The 26,006-nt window shown below is 36.7% G+C and overlaps 1 protein-coding gene across 2 annotated transcripts in view; it reads right to left on the bottom strand.

The window, feature by feature from the left end:
- LOC123319555 (tachykinin-like peptides receptor 99D) overlaps window positions 1-26,006 on the bottom strand; it is a 709,883-nt gene that overhangs the window by 123,273 nt on the left and 560,604 nt on the right. For both annotated transcript variants that reach the window (XM_044906600.1, XM_044906601.1), the window contains one exon: window positions 7,530-7,726. In XM_044906600.1, the coding sequence (XP_044762535.1) occupies window positions 7,530-7,726 (197 nt within the window). The remainder of the gene's footprint in view (window positions 1-7,529; window positions 7,727-26,006) is intronic.

Raw genomic sequence — 26,006 nt, 5'->3', positions numbered from 1 at the left:
TTCTCTGTCAGATGTCGGTACGATGTATTTTGACATCATACCCGCTACTGATATGGAATAAAAGGAGCCGGCAATTCATAGCATTTCGTTGACGAATGAGTTTTGTTGCTCTGACGAGGTCAAATAAGACCGAAACCATGGTCAGCATCTGCTCTTTGTCGACGAAATGAAAATTCTGGTAATACTTCGAGCGATGGTAGTTTGTTAGTTCGATTAAGATCGTAACATTCGTTGATTTAATCATCTGCGGATGTTATGCATCTGAATTAATTTGTTTATTATTTACCTGCCTTACTGTTGAAGGCATGATCCATTTCTTATTTTACATGTCCGCGGCAGATCGGTTACTGCCATGATCCGAACCTTTCCGCGCTTTTTCCCTTGCTTAATTATCGTAATATACGATATATGCAAGATGGGAATAAAGCATATGGATGCATAATGCTATCTTCGCTCTGAGAGTTAGGAAATTGAATTGGGTTGGTTCCCGTTTCTCTGTCAGATGTCGGTACGATGTATTTATACATCATACCCGCTACTGATATGGAATAAAAGGAGCCGGCAATTCATAGCATTTCGTTGACGAATGAGTTTTGTTGCTCTGACGAGGTCAAATAAGACCGAAACCATGATCAGCATCTGCTCTTTGTCGACGAAATGAAAATTCTGGTAATACTTCGAGCGATGGTAGTTTGTTAGTTCGATTTAGATCGTAACATTCGTTGATTTAATTATCTGCGGATGTTATGCATCTGAATTAATTTGTTTATTATTTACCTGCCTTACTGTTGAAGGCGTGATCCATTTCTTATTATTATTATTACAACATTATAGTATTTTACGGTCTAATTGATGCTAAATTTCACGACGTATTTTCGTGAGAACGAGAGGTGATTCCACAATGAATCCTGTGAATTTTCAAGTTTTTTTAATTTTAAAATTTATTTCTGTAATAATACTTTGCGAATTCACAGAATAAATGTGATTTTACAGTTGATATCAAGAAATTTCATTGTGACTTCACAATGGGTATTCACAGGTTTAGTTTGTAGAGAAATCATTAGAAAAAAAATCATGTGAAATCACAACCAACGTGTGATTTATATTTTCTGTGATTTTACAAGGTTTTTGTTTCAGAATATTCCTTGTGAAATTCCAGTGATTATCGTTGGTCACAAATAACCCAAGATTTACACTGTAATTTCACTATTTCATTCTCTCAGTGTACTCAGAAAAATGGAAAACAGCGGAAGTCATAGTGTTCAATAAACCATTCAAAAAGAAGAAGTTCCCACAAAACTACAGACCGATAAGTCTACTGTCGGCATTAGGAAAAGTGGTAGAAAGAATAATACCCACGAGGCTAAATGAGGAAACCGAAAATCTGAAACTGATACCACCAGAACAGTTCGGATTCAGAAGAGAGCATTCAACAGAGCAACAATTATTAAGGCTCACAGAATACATTACAGAGGGATGCCCTTAGAGTACTCCAGCCTCTATATCTATTGTTGTGGAGCATTATTCTTCCACTTTCACGTAAAATCTTCTATTTTTGAGATAATTCAACTTGCATATTTTGATCGAATATCCAGCACATCTCATCTTATACAGGGTGTTTCATGAGTCGTTGGCCATAGCCCAATGGTGAATGCAGCTCATCCAGGCCTTTCAGAAAACTTGCTTATTTTGTATCCTAAGGCTATTAGTTTCGGAGATACGAGGTGATTAATGAATATTGGCCAAAATTTGCGATAGCCATAACTCTGGACTGCAAGGTCCAATTTCTATCAAATTTTATCGGTTTGTCCACTTCAGGAAGCTCTTCCAAACGGTTTATGAAATAACAATATTTTCAGGGCAGTACTCAGAATATCATTATTTTTCATTCAAGCCCCAAAATCTATATTTTTTACATCACAGATTCTGAATTATTTTAAATTCCGTTCAATTCAACCCTCAACACATTGTTCGTAAAAAAGTGTTTGAAAGTATGCAAAGTCGAGCTGTGATTTCTTTTAATAATAATAATAATAATAACAGTTTTTTACTGTGCAGCGCTTACGACGGCTGAAACAATAGGGGCGAAAATTCGCCGAACGAACAACGATGGTCTAAAATTATATGCGCCACCATGCCAGAAACGTCTTCAACACAAAACAGAGGGACTAACAAGAGACATTGGACGACTGACAAGAACGGGAATCGCGGAAGAAAGGTTGTGAAAGCTGCCAAAGAAATCATAAATAGAAACAGAACACACACAGAACGAGAGACGGAGAATGCTACAACTCACCACTGCCTCGAAACTCTGAAGGAAAAGTTAAGTCTGTATGCAGAACGCCTGAGAAGATATAAAAGCAATTATAGCCGGAAAAGAGACAATAATTGATTCGAAAAGTCGGAAGAAACTTTCTACCGGTCACTCACATCGTCTGATGGAGAAAATGGAAAGTTACCATCAAAGGAAGCCATTGAACAATTCTGGACCGAACAATTATCAACGAAACCTCAGTTCAATGGAGATACCGGATGGATTGAAGATAAAAAGTCTGAAGCTATAAAATATGAGCCGATGCAACATGACATGATCACAATTGAAGAAGTAAAATCAGCTATCAGAGGACTACACAACTGGAAAACACCTGGGCCTGATGGATTACAGAACTTCTGGATCAAGAAACTTTGGATCATGCATGACAAATTGACCTCCGCAATAAATGATGTCATTGAAAATCCTGGAAAAATGCCAATATTCCTTACACATGGCACAACGTACCTGTTACCTGAAGACCAAAGGAATACAGAAGACCCATCCAAATACCGACCAATCACATGTCTTCCAACTATGTACAAATTAATCACATCGTGCATTTCAAACCGAACTCACAACCGTTGCGAAAAAAATAACACCATCGCCATGCAACAGAAAGGATGCACCAAAGAGAGCCAAGGGTGCAAAGAACAGCTAATAATTGATTCAGTTATCTGCAATCAAGCGTTCTCCAAGCGAAGGAATCTTTAGGCTGCGTACATAGACTACAAGAAACCATTCGATTCCATACCTCACGAATGGCTCTTGACTTTCTTGAACAATTACAAGGTGGATCCTAATATTGTTAAGTTCCTGAAAAACGCCATGTCAACCTGGCGTACTAGTCTTCAAATGAAAGCAGCAGATGGCTTCATTACAACAGGACCTATTTCAATAAGACGCGGAATTTTTCAAGGAGATTCGCTGAGCTCTCTGTGGTTCTGCATGGCCCTGAATCCCTTGTCTCATAGATTGAATTCTACGGACTACGGATTTGCCATCAAAAGCGGCTGTAGAACTATGATGAAACTGAATAATCTCCTTTACATGGACGATTTGAAACTCTTCGCATCTACCAAGAGGCAAATGCAACTGATGCTGATGATGGTGGAAGCATTCTCGGAAGACATCAAAATGAAGTTTGGACTAGAAAAATGTCGACTGCTGAACATAACGAGAGGGAGAATAGAAGATGATACGTTCAAACTCAAGGAAGGTGCAGAAGTTGAAGCATTGAAGGAAGGAGACACATACAAGTATCTGGGTATAAAACAGGCAAGAAAAATCAATCAGAGCCAGATGAAGAGAGAACTAACGGAGGAGTTCAGCCGAAGATTGAGAAGGATAATGAGAACTGGCCTTAACAGCAAAAATCTAATAAAAGCTATGAATACCTACGCTTGCTCGGCGTACCTACTCATTCGGTATCATCTTTTGGACCATCACCGATTTAGCAGCCTTACAGAGAAAAATAAGGACGAATGAGGACAAAAGCTCAATAGAACGGACCGAGCTGCCACGACATCTTGGGGGTAGAGGAATTGTTGATTTGTCCAACCGTATGACCCAGGAAATTGAAGGAAAATATTTTCTGAGCAAGGCTACTTCATCAGAACTCCATCAAGTAGCTTGTGTTGCTGATAGTTCTACACCGGTTAAAGCTACAGCAGGACCACTTGGAAACCGTCGAGCACTCTGCAGAAAGTAAAATGCATTGATTGGGAGTGAAAGCCCTAAAAGGTTTGTGAAGCTTTGCATGGAAGGTACCAGAACGAGGCCAACCATGATTACGTCGACATATCTGCGTCGAACTACTGGTTGACCTCCGGAAGGTTGTTTCCTGAGACAGAGGGCTTCATGCTCGCCATCCAGGATCAGGTGATTCCAACAAGGAACTACATGAAATATATCGCCAAGGATGCCTCAGTGGCGGATGATAGCTGTCGTTATGGCTGTGCGACACATGAAACTATCCAGCACATTACCGGGGGATGTCAGAAGTTCGCGGGCACAGAGTACAAAAATAGACATGTTGCCGTTGCCAAAATTCTTCGCTAGAATTGGCACTAAAACACCAAATTCCAAGTTCGAAAAAGGTTCCATATTACAATTACCATCCGGATGCTGAATTGGAAAATGAACATCACAAGCTCTACTGGGATCGCACGGTTCTCACAGACCGGAAAATAACCCACAATAGACCAGACCTCATATTGCTCAATAAGGATGAGGACGGAGCACTATTCATCGTTGTGGCGATTCCAAATAATAACAATCTTCTAGATAGGCACACTGAAAAAATTTCAAAGTACGGAGATCTCGAGCAACAAACCAGGAGACAGTGGAAGCTGAAAGATATCAAGACCTTACCTATTGTCATATCATCTACAGGCCTGATACCGAAGAAACTACTAGAGAACTTGAGGAAACTTCAGCTGGACGAAAATATCTATAGAGTCATGCAGAAGACGGTACTGCTGGGAACGGCGAGAACTGTACGAAAGTACATGGGAAATTCAGAGGAACACCGTCTGCTCCGACAGGAAGTGCGGGTGGAGCAGGAATCTAACCGGCGGCAGGGAGCCGAGGAGCGACCCGGACCCGACCACCACCACGAGCCCGAAAACCTGGAAAGGGCTCCAACAGAGCTTAATCCTTTTGATATCTGAGATATCTGGGATAAGTGAATTTTCCTCTGGAGAGGAGTGGGAAAGCCGCAAGTCTTAAGTCATAATAATGTTTATTCATAAACCACGAGTTAACAGCTTCAGTGAAAATGAAGATACAACAATAAAACAAAAAACAAATAATCAGGATAAACCTCCAAAACCATATGGTCGTGCGGAGGATCACTCCAGCCATCTCAGAATGAGTAAGTACATGATTTACTACTGAAATAACATATTGAATTCAGATACAAATGATGGAAAAATGTAATCCGTAAGTGAATTTGCTTCATAACACATATAAGTATTGAAATTTATTCTTCAACCATGAAAATGTAGTATCATAAGAGATGTTCGAAATGAAGTTCCTTCATCTCGACGCATTTCCTAGCGCTTAAATTCAAATTATTTATTGCCTCCTTATAATATTGGGGTTTTGTTTCTACCAATCTTCTTCTATCCTCTGCCGCAAATGCTTCCGTGGAGTCAGTCACTTTTTCACGCACACTCAGTGGAAACTAAGGGTTTAAAATGAAAAAGAATTGGACAGAATTTTACAAATTTAAAATCTTGACCGAAGACAAAGAATAATATCATCAAAGGAATAAAAACAGGACCGCATTTCGGATAGATGACGTCCGGTTCCTTCATTGTTGTTTTATGAAAGGAAATGAAAATATTAAGGTTTTTCGGAAGAATAAATTTTAATAGTTATGTGTGTTATGAATCAAATACATTTACGGATTACATTTTCCAAGAGGGTTTACATCATTTGTATCTAAATTCAATATGTAATTTCAAAGGAATTCACAGCTCGACTTTGCATACTTTTAAAAACTTTTTTACGAACACTCAGTATGTTCTGAGAGTTTAAAATGAAGAAGAATTGAACAGAATTCAAATTAATTCAGAATCTCGTCTAAAGACCATGAATATTATCACCCGAGGAATAAAAACAGGACCGCATTTCGAGAAAATGACATAAAATATGATTTTGTCCGGTTCCTATTCCCTCGATGCATAGTGTGCCATGCAAAGTGAAAATTGACTTCCTCAGAATAAACTATGTAGTTTTTTACGGCAATAACGAAATTTCTGTAAAGAATGTAAAAAATCTAGATTTTGTGGCTTGAATGAAAAATCATGATATTCTGAGTACTGCCCTAAAAATATTGATATTTCATGAACCGTTTGGAAGAGCTTTCCGAATTGAACAAACCCATGAAATTTTATAGAAATCTGACCTTGCAGTCCAGAGTTATGGCTATCGCAAATTTAGGTCAACATTCATGAATCACCCCGTATCTCCGAAACTAATAGCCTTAGGATACAAAATAAGCAAGTTTTCTGAAAGGCCTGGATGAGCTGCATTCACCATTGGGCTATGACCAACGACTCATGAAACACCCTGTATAAGATGAGATGTGCTGGATATTCGATCAAAATATGCAAGTTGAATTATCTCAAAAATAGAAGATTTTACGTGAAAGTGGAAGGATAATGCTCCACAACAATAGATATAGAGGCTGGAGTACTCTAAGGGTCAGTACTTGGGCCACTTCTGTACAACATATACATTCACGATATTACGAAGAATCCAAGAACCATGCTAACGTTATATGCTGACGACACAGGCATAGCAACTCGGCGATCCGAATCAAGAACTCAGGAGACTAGTGGACTACGACCCAGAGGAAGACAAAAGGAGAATGCGAATTTAATGAAGGAGACCAAGAGATCAGTTAAAAAGAGATAAAAATAAGAACAGAAACTTATTGAAAAATCCAATAAAGTGTTATTCAATAGAGGATAAACACATAAATCCCAGCACGATAGTGTGCGAGAAGAAAACCGACTAAGAGATAAACGGTTTATAGTCAAATGCCCGACACCAATTTTCAAGAAGCAGTTAAGGGTTTGTAGTGTGTCTCGAGGTCAGGAGAGTTAGAATCCCCACATTCTTTCCTCCTCAGGAGAGGGTGGTTCGTCTGACTTGCAGATTTTCCACTTGCTACACCAAAAAAAAAAATTGAATAAGGGTCCATCAATTCCAAACGTTCTCCATCGGAGAAAAACTATGTTGCTCTGATTAGGTCAAATGAGACAAAAACCATCGTCAGCATCTGCTTTTCTTCGATGGGGCGTACTCCATTTGTTGCCTTGACGATGGCAAAAAATCAGCGGGTGGTATGCATCTGAATTTATCCTTAATATAGTATGATTAATCTTACAAATACGTCTGAAAAACCAGAATAAACTGCATCAGTCTGTTCACCCTCATTCAAAGCGTAAAAGCCGATTTTACCGTCGTGAACCCATGGTATTCATTTCATAATTCAAAGTGAAACACTATATATACCAAACTCGTATCGGTAGGGCAGACGGAATGCAAATATACTACTACAGTTCACAATATTGTGCTTGTCAGTTCATCATTAACGTCAGCCGATAGTTCATTTCAGTAGAATCAAAATGTTGTGATTTGCACAACAGGTAAAATCATCATTGTTTTCTGAAGATAATAATTTATGTCTGAAAAGTTGACTTACCTTGCATTCATCCAGCAGTATATCATAGGATTGTACATCGAGTTGCTCATGGCTAACCAATAAATGGCCAGGTAGGTCTCCTGGATGTATCGAGTATTGGTGATATCAGGAAAGTAGGAAGTGACGATGAAGTAAAGGTGATACGGAAGCCAACAAACAGCGAATATAATTACAACAACCATCATCATTTTCACCACCTGAAAGTTCGATAAACATACATAGATGTTGATTATGAAAAATTAATCATCGGATTAAGTAATAAACTATTTTTATCATATGAGTTTTGCATATCCAACGTTTGAGCTATCATTCGCCAACCGTCTTCAGGGAATCGCTTGTTATATTCATTCGCGACCCTTCGAAGTGAAAGCATGTGGTTTGAATGTGTCAGCAGATTAGAGAATAAAAATTCTGAAAATTCGAGTGAAACAAATCCGAAAATCGTTTCATAAGTAAAAATAGGATATAGTATCCCACACTACAACAATTTATAACAAAAACGATATTCAAGAGAATTATAATAGTTGACGCGAGTTTCCTGCGTAATTTCATTACCTTGGAAAAAGAGTAAACATGGGAGATAAAAATACCAAGAAAAAAACCAAACACAAGAAGACAACGATAAAAAAGAAACTCCAATATGGCGAATGCAAGAAGGGAATTCCCAAATCAAAATTCCAAATTCCATGTGTGGGCATATGCCTGCAATATTTCCATGAACAATGCAGTAGATTAGAAAAGGAAGAACTAAAAGAGGTGAAAGGTGGTAAATTGGATTGGTACTGTACCAGGTGTCAAGACTGTGAAACAGGGGAGGAAACATCGACAGGTTTGGACTCAGACTCTGAAGATGATGAAGAATCCGACGATACGGCGAGTGCAAGGAAAAATTGTTAAAAAAGCACAACACTTGAGGATATTGCCGAAAAATTGGATTTAATCTGGCGCACTATAAACAATCAAACACAAGAGGTCACAAAAATCAAACAGGAAGTTGAATAATTGAAAAAACAAAATATTGAATTCAAAAAATAACTCGAAAATTTCAAAATTGAGAAAAGTGATGAGAAACAAAAATTACTGAAAAACAATATAATCATATCCGGATTCGGGAAGAAAATTGAAACAGACGAAGAAATGAGAACACTAGCATTGAAAACAATTCAACTCGTCAAGAAGGATATAAGCAGTGATGATGTCGAATGTAGAAAAATTGGTCATAAAGAAAAACCTAGGATTAAGATAACTTACAAAAATTATGAAGACAAAAAAACTGTGATGAGTGGAAAACGTAAAACAACTTTGAATACAAAAAAAATTGGTTTACTAGAAGACAATACTCTATATATCAATCATGAACTAACCAGGGAAAATCAATACCTTCTTAAAGAAGCTAGAGAGTTCCGGAAGCAATTCAATTATAAATTCGTTTGGACTAATGAAGAAAATGTTTACCTTAGAAAAACCGAAACGAGTAAAATTCTTCCTATAAATAAAGAGTCACAATTGAATGAACTGAGAACCCAAGAAACAAAGAAAAAATCATTAAATGGTACTGGAACAAAAAACTAATTACACTTCTCTATCTAAACATTAGATCTTTAAAAACCAAATACAAACACGAAAACATAAATTATTACATTTGCAAGCACAACTATCCAGAAATTCTAATACTGCAATGACACATTTTGCCTAATGTTTGTTTATTTCATTTGATTTTATTCAAAATTTATGATTCTACTAGAACATCACTCTGATGATGATTTGTAGTCTTATGTATTAAATAAATAAATAAATAAAATAATTTATAATTATGAAGTGTAACTGAAAAGAAAAACTTTTGCGATTCTCCGAAGGGGGCTGGCGAAGTGTAGCCGAAACGTTATATATAAAAACTCAAATAATGAAAATTGCCAAATCCAAATTTACAATAAATTATTTTTCTACAAGCGTGCGCATTTAACCTTTTTCCCTCAAGCATCTCAAGTTACAAAGAGTCAATGTCCCAAAAGGAAAAACGCCTGCTATTCCTTTGCCGCACGCTAATTCAGGAGTTTTTCCCGCAAGCAAATATTATGGAGCAAATCAAATTCGGTCATGTCTCTATGCACCGAACGCCCACGATGAGATATACCCAAGGTAACGGCATGCAGAATTACGTTTGTCGTTATATATGAATTAATCACATCAGATTTGATCTGTTTCGTAAAATGGATATATTTATATATTTCAAGCGCTTGTAGAAAAAAATATTGTTCCTAACTGTTGCGGAAAGTGTCTTTCCGCAATCAATTGCTAAACCCAACTCTGCTTCGTTTCGTGCGGGTAAGTATCATTTTCCGCACTTGACAGGAGAATAACTATATTCCGAAAAAATTTCTGAGTTTATTTCTTGCAGTTTGTACTTTGATAGTTCAGTAGTGTCTTGGCGACGTAGGTTGGAAGCCATTTTTCTGACTTTGAAATATGAAATTACGATTTTGAATTTGTGTGCTAATTAAAATTCAGAAAATCCGATTTTGAAGCCAGAAATTTCTTGAAGGTAGTCAGAAAATCTGTGTTTGGAGTAAAAATATACTAGTTTAAATACAATGGTTCATTCATCCAGAAAAAATTTCACAATGTATAGCTTGAAATACTTTTTAAGTTTCGTCAAAGAAAGTAGGTTTCACAATTGTTCTCTGACTAGCACACCGAAATTAAAAAAAATTGTCTGGTTTTTTGCTGCTCCACATCTTCATTTTTTGAGGGTTGAGATATCCAAAAAAATGTAACCAGGCATCATTAGAAAATAGAAGACTCAGGTTATCAATGAATTTGTTGAGAAACTACTGGCAGAGAGTCTCGTCTCGTCTCGATTTCACGATGAGACTCGAGACGAGATTTGATATCTCATCGACCGAGAAAAGTCTCATCTCGAGTCCGTACGAAGGTCTTGCAGTGGTCTCCGTAATCTCGTGAATAGTTTGGACAATAAAGGAGTTTTCATTCATATCAATCTTACCTGATTTTTTTAAGAATGCACGAAAAAATGAGTTGGTTACTTCCAAAATTTTATCACAAGAGTAGAAATTCTTCATTCAATTGCAATGAATATACCAAAACGAACGCACTTGGTAAAAATTTTCAGAAGCCGATGGTCTTCGATATATTTCATAAATATACCATTTATTTGAGCGTTCGCTCTGAAAAACTGAATAGGTCCTAAACATATAGCGTAAACAAATAATAATACGATTGAATCAATTGGTATCTTTCGTTTTACAGCAGAGCTCTGTGGTGGAATAAGAAATAAGACTATTCTCTACTTGTTGGCGATTTACTAGGGACTGTTATTCTGATTTATTTCTGAGGAAACATTGTAAGTAAGCATTCAATGATAATAAACATGGTGATTAATAAATATTTGGGAACACTAAGGATCGAAATATACACAAGACACATTATGTCTTGAAAAAAATCTCTTTCTATAGAAAAAGGGTGTTGAAGTTGAACGGCAATAGAATATAATGACACAGCCAAAATAATCCACCTGAAGAAGTAACAGGCAACAGTGTAACAAATAGTGTGGTCCAACGTAAACGGAATGAAAATGCGGAAAATCGCTCGGACCCGTCAATTTAAGAAGGTGTATTCCGTAGAAAAAATGGTGGAATGATAAAATTGTTTCTTAGAAATATCTGCTGCAACTGATTGTCTAAGTTGATGCTACTAGTTCAGTCAGAAACAAAAAGAAGACGCATGAAAGAGACGAAGTGAGGGGTGTTGCTGTCTTATGTTATGTAGCAATGTGTCCGACCTTTAGTACTAGGAAATTGTCCGATGTATCTGGTATTTCACGCACAACACTCATGAGAATCCTTAAACAACATAAATTCCTTCGGAGAAGAAGCAATGTTGCACTGACGAGGTCAAGTGGGACCGAAACCTTGGTCAGCATCTGCTTTTCTTCGATGGAGCGCACTCCATTTAGGGCCCTGATGATAGCAAATTGACTAGTTCAGTTCAGATCGTAACACTTGTTGATATTCATAACAGCGGGCGGTATACATCTACACTGATCCTTATCATTATACTACTCTAAAAAAAAAGTATCCGGAAATTTTAAATAAAACGCACAAATATTCAACTTCTTCAATATTTATTGAATCTCTTTCAAAATATGCTCCATTTGAAGCGATACACAACGTTTTTTCCAATCATGGGAACACTTTTTATATGCGCTTTCAGTACTGGCCTTCAGCTCCTTCTGCGAATTTTCTTTTATGGCGTCTATGGAGTCAAATCTGGTTCCTCGGAACGGTAATTTCAGTCTGAAGAAAAAAAAAAAGTCAAGCTAGATCAGGCGAATAAGGTGGCGGGTCGATGGTATTTATCGGTGTTTGGTCCTAAAATCGCTAATAATCGTGGCTCGATGAGATGGTGCGTTATCGTCATTCAAAATCCACGAATTGTTTTGCCACAAATCTGGCCGTTTACGGCGAATATTTTCACGCAAACATCTCAAAACAGTTAGATAGAAGTTTTTATTGACCGTTTAACACAATTTCCTTGTTTTTTCGACGTTATCGTTGGTTGAAGAGGTCGACCGAACGAAGTAAATCTTCGACGATCTCCCGACCGTTTTTAAAGACTTTGTACCATTCGTTCACTTGGGTTTTCGATATAACAGAGTCTCCATAAGCCTTTTTCTAGCATTCGCAGCGAGTCAGCACACGAAATTTCGTTCGAAACGCAAAATTTGAGACCAACTCTTTGTTCAATATTTTTTTCCGTTGGTTAATTCGCAGAATACCACTGGGGTCGATTCGTTTCAACAGCTGTCGTAAACAAACTAGTCGACAGCTCATGTTTGGCATAGTAATTACGGACAGTCCTACCAACATATAAAGACTTCAAGATTCAATTCAAAGAATAATCTTGAGAAAGGATTGGTTCAGGAAGTTAATGAGGATGATCCCGATCGCCGACTCTAGTTCTTCGAAGTGGTCCGTGAAATGATTAACGGTAATCAAAACTACATGTTCGATATCTATTTTTCGGACTAGTTTTCATTTAAACTTGACGGAATTGTGAACCAGCATAACTGTCGGTATTGGTCAGATGAAAATCCAAAATAATTTCGTGAGGTGCATATGCAATTTCCACAAGAATTAAATGTTTAGGCGGATATTTACGGAAAGCACAAAATCGGCCAAATTTTATGCCCGGTAACTGACCAAATTTATTCATATCTATTGGAAAACGCTATTCATCCAGCCCTCGTGCAAGTATTGTAGAATACAGAAAACCATTAAACGATCATTTTCCAACAAGATGGCCCACAACCTCATTTCGTTCAACCGGTGCCTCAGTTCTTAGATTAAAATTCTCCTCACGCCTGTATTGGAAGAAGGGGACATATTGAGTGGTCATTCAGATCACCTACTGGACTTTTTTCTATGGGGTCACCTGAATTCCAAGATTTACGCTACCCAGCCTGAATCACAGGATGATTTGCGAACTCGGAGCTTTGATGAATGTCACCAAACTACAGCAAATATCTTGAGTCGTGTACGTGAACGTTTTCATCAGCGAAGCATAAATATAACTAAGTGAACGTCATTTTCAGCATTTAATAAACTAATCACAAAAGTACGTACTATTCCACTCGTTTACCTTTCATTTCGTTGTCGATGGACATTTTGAAACGAAATTTCATTATCAGATAGTACTCCATAGGATAGTCGATATAAGGTATCGCATCTACACTCATCCCTATTCAAAATCAAGGGGTTGTTCTCACACTCGTTAGGGTGTTGCAGTTTCGGGCATGCAAACTGCGGAAAAGTTGTTTCCCCTTGTTATGTGTTCGATAGCTCTAGAATTGGTTGAAAAGTGATGTATGTTCTCTTTTAGTTTTCAAAAGGTAGAGCGTAATGCGTAATAGTAATGAAAAACCACGAAATTGCATCAACGACTTACCAAAGGTCTTCGAGATGTTGATGGTTTCGTCGAAGATGGTCAAAGGGCCCTTTGCCGTTGTCCAGCACGGGGTAATTCTTCGGCTGCCTATTCCGTTTACCAGAACGTGATCACTCGAAAAGTGTCTAAAAAGTGTCTTATCACTCGCAGAAGACGAACAATATAGTTTATTCCCGACAAAGGGGATGATAGCACTATGATTGGCGATTAAAGCCGAAATTAATGCGACGAGGGCAAAAATAAATCTTATGTCGTATATATGCACACATAAGCTTAAAACTCAGGAATCGAATTCTCATGTCATTTTCCTTGTGTTTTCTCTGCGGGGATGAGCAAATGCGCACTTGTATGAACAAGTGCAATTTAAATATTCCAAATGAGACGAATCAAAATGAAAACTAAAAATTCATCAAATATTCGAGAACCTTCAGGGATTCCGAAAACCCCTCGAATCGGAAATCTGTTGACTAAACTGAAGAAATTATCTACCTAAAAGAACATGGCTCGAGAAGGATGGAGCAACTTTTCACTCGTTAAATTTGTCTGTGTCACGAGTCCTGATTTTGAGTTTTCATTAAATCTAAAATTAAGGTTAATGAACTGGCCTAGTTAAATCAAAATATGCTGCCGTTATCAGTAATTTCAGTGTTAGATTGAATGAGTGTCTTGAACGTGGGGGTTGACATTTGAACGAAATCAGTTTCAAGTAGAGTTGATACCCACGAGAATCACGTCTCGTTTCGTCTAGTTTTCGAGACGAGACTTGGGGCCGCTTCTATATTTTCTTTACATCTTCTCGTTGGCCGATCTCGTCCATTGTAGTTTTACGCGGATGATTTGCATATCTACATGTATGCCCGCATTGAGGATTTTGCACAGTGTGTCCAAATTTTGAAGAGAGATCTTTCAGCACTTGCCAACATGGATTCACATAAAGGTCTCGTTATAAGCACTACCAAAACGCAAGCTATCATCATTGGTGCGAAAAGATATATGAATATGGTAAATAGACACGATTAAATCGTTTTCTGCGGCAAAAAGATTCCTCACTCTTAGGAGGTGAGGACCAATGGTTTGACCATTGACGAGACGCTTTCTTCAAATTACCACCATGAGTAAGAGGTTTCACCAGTGCCTTCATCAGATTCGACTACGGAAAAATTGTCTACCATTTCAGACGAGAAAAATTCTTTTCTTCACACTCTTGCTTCCAATTCTAGACTATGCTGATGTTGCCTTTATGGGTCTTACAGTGAGCCAATTAACGGCCGTTTTCAATAAACCTATCTATCCATTGTTTCAGTTACTGGAAATAGAAAAACCATCTGATTTCGTTTCTATGATCTATCTGTAGATATATTTTAGAATGTTTTCCAATCGTCAGTAAGTGAAAAGATGGATAGATAGGTTTATTGAAAACGGCCGTAAGTAGACTTGAACGATTGCAGAATGCTGGTATCAAATTCGTTTACGATTTGGGAAAATATGACCACGTCAGCCATTTCAATGCTCTTAACCTACTACCTACCGGGCAACGTCGTGTTTCGTATATGTTACTCCTAGACCGTAAGTTTTATACCTTCTCATTCAAGCAATTTTGTTAATGACAGTTTTTCAGTGAGATTTCCACAACTTTGGAATCGCATTACCGTGGAAATAACTTGGAAGCCAACATTCACGTCATTCAAAATGAGCCTCAAAAAATACTTGGAATATACAAACACAAGCATCAGTTAAAAACATTTCTTCTTATTGTTATGTCGCAGATATCTTCCCCCTTTTTCCTTTCCAATTCATTTCCCTAACAGGAGTTTTTCGATTTTGTTTTATTTTTCAATTTAATTTTGATTTAAGATTATATACTTTCAAATTATTTTAAGAACTCTTACATGTACGTAAATTGGTATTATTGAGCTAAGATTGAGCGTTGGCAGGAAGACATCGCTCTGGGATATGCCAACATGTTGCTATTACATTAATATCATTGTAAAAACACCAGCAGCAATAAGGAGTGCAACTAATAATAATATTTCATTGACTAGACGAGACTTTTTTCGGTCCTGTAAATATTTTGAATAATGAATTTCATTTTTAAATTTGAATCACGTTTTTAATTTTGTTCCCATACAAGATTTCAAAAACATGAAAAAATAGGTTGTTTTCACCGAAAATTTTATGACAATGATCGATAGCATCATTTTACTGCAATAAATATACCAAGAAGAACGCATTTGGTGGAAACATTCACGGTAACTTTATGTAAAACACGAGAAGGCGGTCTTTGATATATTTCATAAACATTGCATTCATTTGTGCATTCGGTTTGAATAACTGAAGATAAAAGATCGTGATGCAGTTGTCGCATAAAAAAATCATAATAAAAAAAATTTGATATTTTATCACAGCAATATATCTTCTAATGGATCCCATCGTCATAATTTAAATCATTATTCCTTAGGCAATGTCCCAATAAAGTTATGAGAACACCCCATATTCTTCTATTTCAAAAGACTCTTCTTCTTTCATACATTGATATATATTATTATGTCAGGTGTCTTCTCTTCGAATAGCTTTTTTAAATTTCCCCATTTCATACAAGCAGTTTATATCTTGAGCGAATTCTGAATTAACTTGATGATACCTAATATGAGTAATACGGTTTATAAATAACAAAGCATTAATAACGAGAATAAATCGAATAGAGCTGATCCCATTAAAATTCAGTTGTGTGAATAGAACTCTTTATATAATAGGGGTACTTCAAAATAAAATAATATATCAAACTTCAGAAATTTTTGTCGGGAAGCACTCTATTCATTTGACAAATTCGAAAGAATTATCCTAGGAATGATCACTATTTGTTTCCTGAAACTGGACGAAAAAATTAAATTGACTCAGATAATATTGTGATTTTGAAATACACCTAGCCTTGCATTTTTTTGCTATTTGATGCCATCTTGATTTTTTCTTCAAAACTTTCTGAAGCGGTTCGGAAATGACTTACCCAGTAGTGGAGTAGTGCGATAAACGAATTCGAATATTCGGTTAAAAGTATAGTAGAAGTATAGAATATTGAAAAAGGCCGATATTTCACATATAATCTTATATTCGACTGAATATTTGGATGTTTCAAGTTGCTCCCAAATTTTAAATGGATAATGAATTTCTTGTTGAATTTGAGTAGAGAATGTAGATATGCCAGCAAAGCAACATTGATAATTTCACTTTCACTCATAATGTTATGAATCATGCCTACCTTCCTTCGGCTTCCACAAAGAGGGTTTCGGAATATAATGTTAGACGAGATCTGAAACACTATTTCAAAGGAAGATCTGACGAGTCACAAATGAAAACAGTGACGATTGTTGCTGAAATAAATCGACAAAGAGTCGAAGTCACATCGGCATATAAAAGACCCCCAAATAACTTATCGGAAGAAGAAATCAACAACTTACTAGATGGAATAAACCCAAAAATCTGCATCGGAGATTTTAATTGCAAATCTCCAGAATGGAACAGCAGGATGGAAAACAGAAATGGCAGAAAACTGAGAGATCTCGCTGAAAAACATGAAGATATCGTTATTGGACCTGAAGAACCAACGTACCTAGCATTCGGAAATGGATTACCAGATATAATTGATATCGCAATTATGAAAAATATCACTAGAGAGTTCTCGATAGAGACCTTGTGGGACGGAAACTCTAACCACAACCCCATCGAATTAACAATAGGAGAAGGGCCAAGAAGAGAATTAATGCAAACAAGAGAATACACCGATTGGACTAAATATAGCCATCTGATACAATCGGAGGTAACAAAAATACTAACAATCAACAAACCGGAAGACTTAGAAAGAGCAGTTGATAAACTAGAAAACAATATACTAGATGCCTACAAAAAGAGCACAAAGAAAATAACGAGACCAGCACTGATACATCCACACGGTGATACACCCAGAGAAATCAAAGATCTCATCAGGGAAAATCGGAGACTAAGAAAAACATACAGGCTCAACAAAACAGATATAAATAAGAGAAATCTAAACCGACACAGCCAAGTTCTAAAAAATGCCCTGAAGGACATGAGAACAAATAGATGGAACAAAAGAGTTCAAGAACTAAATACTATCGATCATTCTGCATGGAAAATGCAAAAATGTCTGAGAAGAGAAAAGACTAAAATACCACCTCTCCACGGAGAAAGAGGAGTGGCATATACGAATATCGATAAAGCAGAAGCACTGGCGGACTCGATCGGAAGAGAATCGAGAATAAATTATAGACCTGATGACGATAATGAATATCTGGAAGAACTAGTTGAGAACAACGAAGAAGAAATGGACGAACCACCTGTAGACGACAAAATAGAAAAACCAACATCTCCATTCGAAATAAAGAAGATAATCAGAAGCTTGAAAAATAGAAAAGCTCCCGGAAGTGATGAAATAACGAATGTTATGTTGAAGAAATTACCTAGAAAAGGTATAGCTGCTCTCACAAATATTGCAAACGGTATAATGAGGACTGAACACAATCCGAAAAAGTGGAAAACTGCAGAAATCATAGTGTTCAACAAACCAGGCAAAGATAAAAAATTCCCCCAAAACTTCAGGCCTATAAGTTTATTGTCCGCCTTAGGAAAAGTAGTAGAAAGAGTAGGAGGCTCACAGAAGAAACTGAAAATCTGAATCTCATTCCAGCAGAGCAATTCGGATTCAGAAGAGATCACTCAACAGAACAGCAATTACTGAGACTCACAGAATACATAACAGAAGGATTCCAAAATAAACAATCAACAGGTCTTGTACTACTAGACTACTAGAATGCCAGAACATTCGACAGAGTATGGCATGAAGGATTGATTTACAAAATTACAAGTTGATTAGGCATTATTTGAGGAACAGAAGATTCTAGGTGAAAGTGGAAGGAGAAAACTTTACAACCAGATATATGGAAGCAGGGGTGCCTCAAGGGTCAGTACTTGGGCCGTTACTGTATAACATATATATTCACGATATACCAAAATCTCCAAGGACTATGCTGACACTATACACGGACGACACGGGAATCGCAATGCGACATCGCAAACCAGAAATCAAAGAAGGAATATTACAAGAAGCTATAGATGAAATAAATGACTGGTGTATTAAATGGAAAATAAAGCTCAACGGACAAAAGAGCCAAGCGATATTACTGCAAAAGAGGAGACTGAGAACTACAATAAATCTAGAGGTAGATGGAGGAGAAATCGAATGGAAAAACGAAGCGAAATATTTAGGTATCACCCTAGACAAAGGTCTAACTTGGAGAAGCCATATCAAACAAGCCGTTGACAAAACCAAGGTAGCGATGAATATGCTCTACCCGCTGATAGGTAGAAAGAGCCACATGTCAAATGAGACAAAATTGAAAATAATCAAAGCCGTTGCTAGACCGCAACTGACTTATGAATCAGGTGCTTGGGGATTCGCGGCAAAGAGCCATATACAAAGAATTCAGGCAACAGAAAACAAGCTACTACGATGTGCCATAGATGCGCCTTGGTTTGTCAGGAACAAACAGATATATCGAGATTTGAAGTGGGAAACCATCACTGAATTTATGAAGAGGAAAGCTGAAAAGTTAATCGAAACAGCGAAGGAACATCCAAACGAAGAACTCAGGAGACTAGTGGACTACGATCCGGAGGAAGACAGAGGAAGAATGAGAATTTACAAAAGGAGACCGCGAGATCAATTGATGAGAGATTTAAATGAGAACGGAAACTTATTAAAACTATACTAAGAAGAGATATCCGAAATGGACGAACATGAAAACCCTAGCACGACAATGTGCAAGAAGAAATCAACCGATCAAGGAATAAATGGTTTATAGGCAAATGCCCTGAACCAAAAAAAAAGCAGGTTAGGTTTAGTGGGTCGCAAACACGGAAGAGTGAGTAACCCCACAGTGTTCGCTAGAAATGGGTTCTTCTGGGCGAGAGATAGAGCCCCGTGTTTTTCACGGTCGCAGATTCCCCTTGCTATAAAAAAAAAGGAATATAATGATTTTGGGCTTTACTGAACACCTGATAAAATTAGGGAAGGGACAGAATATGCAAACCCCATCTGTAATCTCAATATAACTACTCTTATATTGTCGTGGTTTATTTCCATTGCTCACTTCGACGAAATATGTTTCACTATGAAATATGTTTCACTATGTAATATAGCTCCGGATATGGTGACCACTACGATTATCACACTATTCCCAAAAAAATTCCATGCTTAATACAAAAAGAGGGGCAACTTACTTCATCAAGAGCAGAAAAAAAATACTGTGGTACTTCTTGTGCTTTGTAGGAGAAATATTCCAATTGCATTCAATTAAGTATAACTTTGACACTATATTTCTATTCAAAATAGAGTAATAATTAACTCATTTCATTCGAGAGAGGAAATGCAAGTAACGCAAAATGCAAGTATTCTTCTTCGATGTAAATATTTGAATAATTGAAAATTCGAAGAATTCAATTTTAATATTCGAATTTTTCTAATACATATTTCAATTATTTGAATAATAATAATAATAATATTAATAATTTATTAATCCTTTCAGATACCATAGCGATATATAGGACAGGTCAAAGAGAGAAGAAAAAAATAAAAAGAAAATTCACAAATAATAATACAACTATCAACTTAATTGATCTGAAAAAAATTCTCTTGGCTCATAGTAACCCTTAGAACATAATAGCACCTTGATTTCTTTCTTGAACTGTCTATCATTCAACTTTTTAAACCTGCTTGGTAGATGATTATAGAGAGAAATTCCGGAAAATTTAGGCGATGCCCTGAATTTGGTAGTTGTGTGCATTGGTATACTCAATAAATTGCCATGCCTTGTTCTATAATCATGAAAGTCTGAACATTTCTCCAATTTGGATAAGTTAGTTCGCACGTACAACAGACAATTCAACATGTATATACACGGTAACGTTAAAATTTGAAAGTTCTTGAAGACGTCTCTGCAAGAATCTTTAGGCCTCAGACCAAATATTAGGCGAATAATCTTCTTCTGCGTGACGAATACACGATTACTCTCCGATGATGCTCCCCAAAGAAGAACATTGTAGTTCAGATGACTGTACACCAGAGAGTAATACACGCTGGATGGGGGTCTCAATTGGAAGTGACTCTCTTAATCGGTGTAGTGCGTAGTAGGATTTGTTGAGAGTCCTACACAAATGATCCAAATGAAAGTTCCATCTCAAGAAGCCGTCGACGTAAAGACCTAGGAACTTCACACACTCCACGGTTGTTATACTGCCGCCCGACATATTAATAATCAGCGGTGTAGACTGTCCCATTTCCCGATTCTGGAACTTTATAATCTGAGTCTTACTGGAGTTCATAATGAACGAGTTTTTACGACACCAAGCTTCAAATCGCTGAATAAGTTCTTCACAAATTCGTATGAGATCATCTATACTTTTCGCTCGTACTGCTATGGATGTATCGTCCGCAAAAAGAATTAGTATGCATGCAATAAGGTATTCCGGTAAATCATTGATGAACAATAAAAAGAACAGTGGTCCCAAGACTGATCCCTGAGGGACACCCAGGTTACAGAAATATTTTTTGGAAGAACAATTGCCATAATCTACAAATATTGATCTATCAGATAGATAACTGAGAATCCAGTTAAGGAAAACTCCCCTGAATCCCATCTGATACAGTTTATCCACTATGAATTCATGCCTCAAGCAGTCAAATGCACGTGAGAGGTCGAAAAAAACTCCCATTACATGATCACCCTGATCGAGGCAAACGTGTACAAACTCAATAAACTCGGTACAGGCAGTCTGCGTTGATCTGCCCACCCTGAAACCGTGTTGATGGTTAGACAAAATGGAAAACTTCCTCAGATACCCGCACATGCGCTGATAAACAATTTTTTCAAAAATCTTAGATAATGGACTTAGAATTGAGATCGGACGATAGTTCGCTATGTTATTTTCAGCATCTCTTTTGTGTATTGGTATCACTTTGGCAAATTTTAAAATTGATGGGAAGCACCCAGAATCAATCGATTGATTAAAGAGGAAAGTTAGGTGATCAGCTATAAGAGGGGCGATCGTTTTTAATATTCTAATTGAGATGCCATCATGGCCCATGCTTCCACTATTTTTTAAACATTGAATTGTAGATAGGACTTCATCACTCACCACTGGAAAGAAGAAGAAGAAGTTATGGGTAACGAGTTTTTGCAACGTACAACTGTCAGACAGGACATCACCATAATGATCACGAAGGGACCGCTCATTTACCTCCGAGAAGTATTCACCGAACGCCTCACAAACCCCTCGTGGGCAAGATATTACTTTACCATCCAATTGAAGAGAGATGGTTTTATTATTCCTGGAGCGAGAGTGCAATTCATCATTAATACACCTCCAAACAGTTTTATTCACATTTGTAGACCTAGCAAAGATGTTTCTATAGTATTCTTGTTTGAAAAAGTTTAACTGACGATTATAGAGATATTTGGCGTTTTTGTACTCATCTCTAATCGACGATGAATTTGAATTCTGTACTAGCCAATGCAATTTACGTAAGTTATCTCTTGATCTAATAATCTGCGAATTGATCCATCCTGGACGAGATGGCCGAGAATTTTTATGTATCTTCATGGGGCATGCAATATCGATCAAAGACTTGAGAGTATTTAAAAAGCTATTAAAATTATCATCAACAGACTGACCACAATAGGTGCTATCGAAGTCAGTTTCAGCGATGAGGGAAAATAGATAGTTCAAGCTGCCTTGTGAAATCGTTCGAGACGGTTGAGTACGTAACGAGCAGGATTTGACGGATGTATTCAACAAGTACTCTAAAAAAACTGCCTTATGATCACTTATGAGTGGTTCTTTCACAGAGACATGAAACCTATCACGGATTACATTTGTAGCAATATAGTCTACCTTACTGACTGTAGTAACGCCGTGTTTGTTGGTGAATATTCTAGTTGGTTCACATGAGCCAAGATTCAAACCATAACTTAAAAACAATTCATCCAATATTTTCTTGCGATTGTCATTCAAAAGTAGGTAGTTAATATTAAAATCACCACATAAGAATAGTACATGGGAAACAGTAGTACAATAGTGTAGAACGTATTCCAGAGTACGCAGAAAAATCATCAAATCGCCGGATGGAGGTCTATAGACACTAACTATACCATAAATTACATCTCCCAACTTTACTTTGACAGCACATAGTTCACAATGCATCGGCACCGATAGCTTATCTATATTTAAAGGGTGAGTTTCGTATACAGGACGAGCGTATATCGCACATCCTCCATGTTCACGTTCAGATCGGCAATATTGAGCAGCGATGCGATAGCCAGCCATATTCGAGTTACGAGAAATCAATTGAAAAGCTCAGCAGCAGGTTTTTTGCTTGAAATAATTCATGTTATTTTTTTAGTGATGAAGTATTTTATAATTATATATTTACGTAGTTCAGAAGCAATTCTTCAACATTGAAGCCCGATTCTTCAATGTGTTCTTGAAATGGCTCATTTGATTTTGACTACCAGGATGCAATAAAAAAATGAAATCATGAAATCTTTCAGCAGTATTCTCTTGCACAAATTTTTTTGTTTTTCACCTAGTCGTTCAGACATAGAAGACACCGTGCTGATTCATTGTTCAGGCGTTTTCTATGTTTCCTTATGGTCAAGGCAGCACTGGAATACTCAAAATGTCTCTAGCCATCAATGCCAAAATAGGAAATTCCGAATAATGCATTTTCCACCATTGTAAAATATCGGTTTCCTTATTACATCTCGGCATTGAAAAATATTTTTGGAGCTCTCGCATCCACTCTTCTTCAGCAGGGGTAGATTTCACTTCATAAAAAACGTCGAAATCTATTTCGAGATCAGACTTTTCGTCATCATGTGTTTCAGCATCTCTACGCCCCTCTACATCTATTCTTTCTGAATATTTTTTCTTCGACTGTTGAAAATATTGTTTATATTATATCTTTGAATTTCGCAATCGAAGCTTCTTTCAATTCACGGCCCCATTTTGTCATATCGAATACTTCTAAAATGTGCAGTTAATCGAGAATTGAAACAGCACAATAAATCCAATTGGTTTTTTTATAGTGCTTCAATATTTTGTCTCTGGCAGCCTGAAAAGCTAGGATGAGCTGCTTGTCCACGGAAGTATCTGCCTTCCCATCCCATTCAAATATTTTATCCACCATATGATCGATCAATATATTTATACATAAACCAGTGTGACTTAGTTTTCTCCTCCTAGTTTTTTCGAAAGTACTTTAAAGTTGACTAGTACTTTATGTACTTCTTCTAACACAAACCATTCCACCTCCCTTAGAGCATATGGATTCAAATCAATATCATTTTGACACAGTACATTAAGGCCATTTTTACCTTTAAGAGCAACTAGCAGCATTTCGGCACTCGAATTCCACCGTGTAGGTACATTCATTAGAGTTGTCAGTTGATTTGAATCACCAGTTGCCTCACACACATTTCGGAACTTATTCAACTGTTGCTCTGATCTTCTGATTTTTGAGAAAATTGAACGTATTTTATTTATAGAACTTAAATTATCTTCAACTTCCTCCACTTCAACTTCCCCATCTGAATTTTCATCACTCAGTTCCCATCTTTTCTGGAGCTGAGGTTCAATAATTTGAACAAATTTTGCACAGCCAAATTAATCACGTGTGCGAAACACCGAAAGTGGCAATCCTCTATATTTAATTCTGGTATCCATTCCTGAAGTTCTTTAATGATATGTATTTGCTGCAGCATTATCCATTGTTATGTCTTGAATTTTGTGACGTATTCCTTTTTCGTTGAGACATTGGAAAAACGTATGAGTGATATATTTTCCGGTATGTTTCCATGAGATAGTACAAAATCTAGAGTGATAGATTGCAATTCCCAATCGTCATCTATGAAGTGTGTTGTTATTCCATAAAAAAATTTACCGCTGATAGAGGTCCAACCATCAATGGTAATCGACAATTTCGATATATTGTTTGACAACATGTCTATCACTTTATTTTGTAGGCATTCAAACCTCGACATTGCTAATCTCCTCAACTTACTTCTTTCTGGAAGATTTTGTCCAGAAATTGCTTTGAAAAAATTTTGAGTACTCTTATCATCGAAGAAATTGAATGGTTAGTACTTTTTGGCAATCGATTCAACTACTGCTTTTTCAAAATTGTTTTCCGGTTTTTCCTGATCAGTCTGTAAATGAAAAACGCAATGAGACGAGAACCTCATCAGTTGCTATAAACATTGATTACTCCAAATGTGAATGAAAAGATTCCGACGGATTCAGAGTAGAAGTATGAGTATTGAACCACAGCGATCATTAGGTTTGATAGGTATAACTAAATAAAATTATTGTGAAATAATTTAATTTAAAGATAATATTATTACACTTCCCCCTCAAAATCAGCGATGTATTAACTAGATGAAAGAAATGCTTTTCGCGCGTTGGAAGAAATCATTACTGAATGTGCTAGTAACATTCATAAAAAATTATGTAGACATACATATTGGTATATTGATTAATGTCATCAATGTTTATATTTTGAGAAAATGAAGTGATTCACGAAAAGAATCACGTTCAGTTACAGAACATAAACCTTCAAAATTCCATAGCCTAATACTTGACGATAAATTTCTTCGAAAGATTTGACCAACGTTCTAGATAAATAATGATAAATTGAAAATATATGATATTCGAAAATTGCTTGTATCTTCAACATTCAGTGAACGATTACAACGAAATTTTGAAATACAATATTATCGTCATTTGATGAAATATTATCATTCCCATCATTAAGCTTCTTCATTATGGCAGCCATATTGATTTCTCCTATTAAAAAAATTAATAATAATATTTATATTCAACATTTGACTTAGTTTATTCGAATTCAAATCGAGAAGGGAAATTATGAAGATATTTTTGAAAATACACTGCACTCATACAAAGAAGAGAAGAAGAAGGCCAGGTATTTCATTTTCGAATGGTCTACGTTTTTATCAAAATGAAAAAAAAACCACAAAAACTGTCATAATTTCTTCATTAGACATTCTCCATTAGACAGTAAGGAATTCATATCTTTGAAATCGAAGTCAGATAACCTGCAGCACCTATAGTTGGTATTCGTTGGGATAGGAGAAAAAAGTTTTCATGTTAATAATAATTTGAACACCAATTTGAAAATTAAATCCATGGCCTTCTTAGTATGAGTTGTAGCGTTCTACACGGTTTTCTTATTTTTAATTCTCGAAAATACCTAATGAACTCTGAAATTTGGTGGTACGCATGTATCGTGTGTGCGTGCATATGGATGTGCGAAGAGTGATTGATCCCCTTCTTTTTCCTTCTGGCTGCGATCGAGTGAAAGTGTTAATCGAATTCCCGAGTTAAAATAATCATTTTTCTTCGAAGCAATTATTTTACTTTCATATT

Source organism: Coccinella septempunctata, chromosome 8 (genome assembly GCF_907165205.1).
Source record: "Coccinella septempunctata chromosome 8, icCocSept1.1, whole genome shotgun sequence".
Lineage (NCBI taxonomy): Eukaryota > Metazoa > Arthropoda > Insecta > Coleoptera > Coccinellidae > Coccinella > Coccinella septempunctata.
Note: the sequence above shows the minus strand (reverse complement) of the source record. Positions and strands in the feature narration are given on the sequence as shown.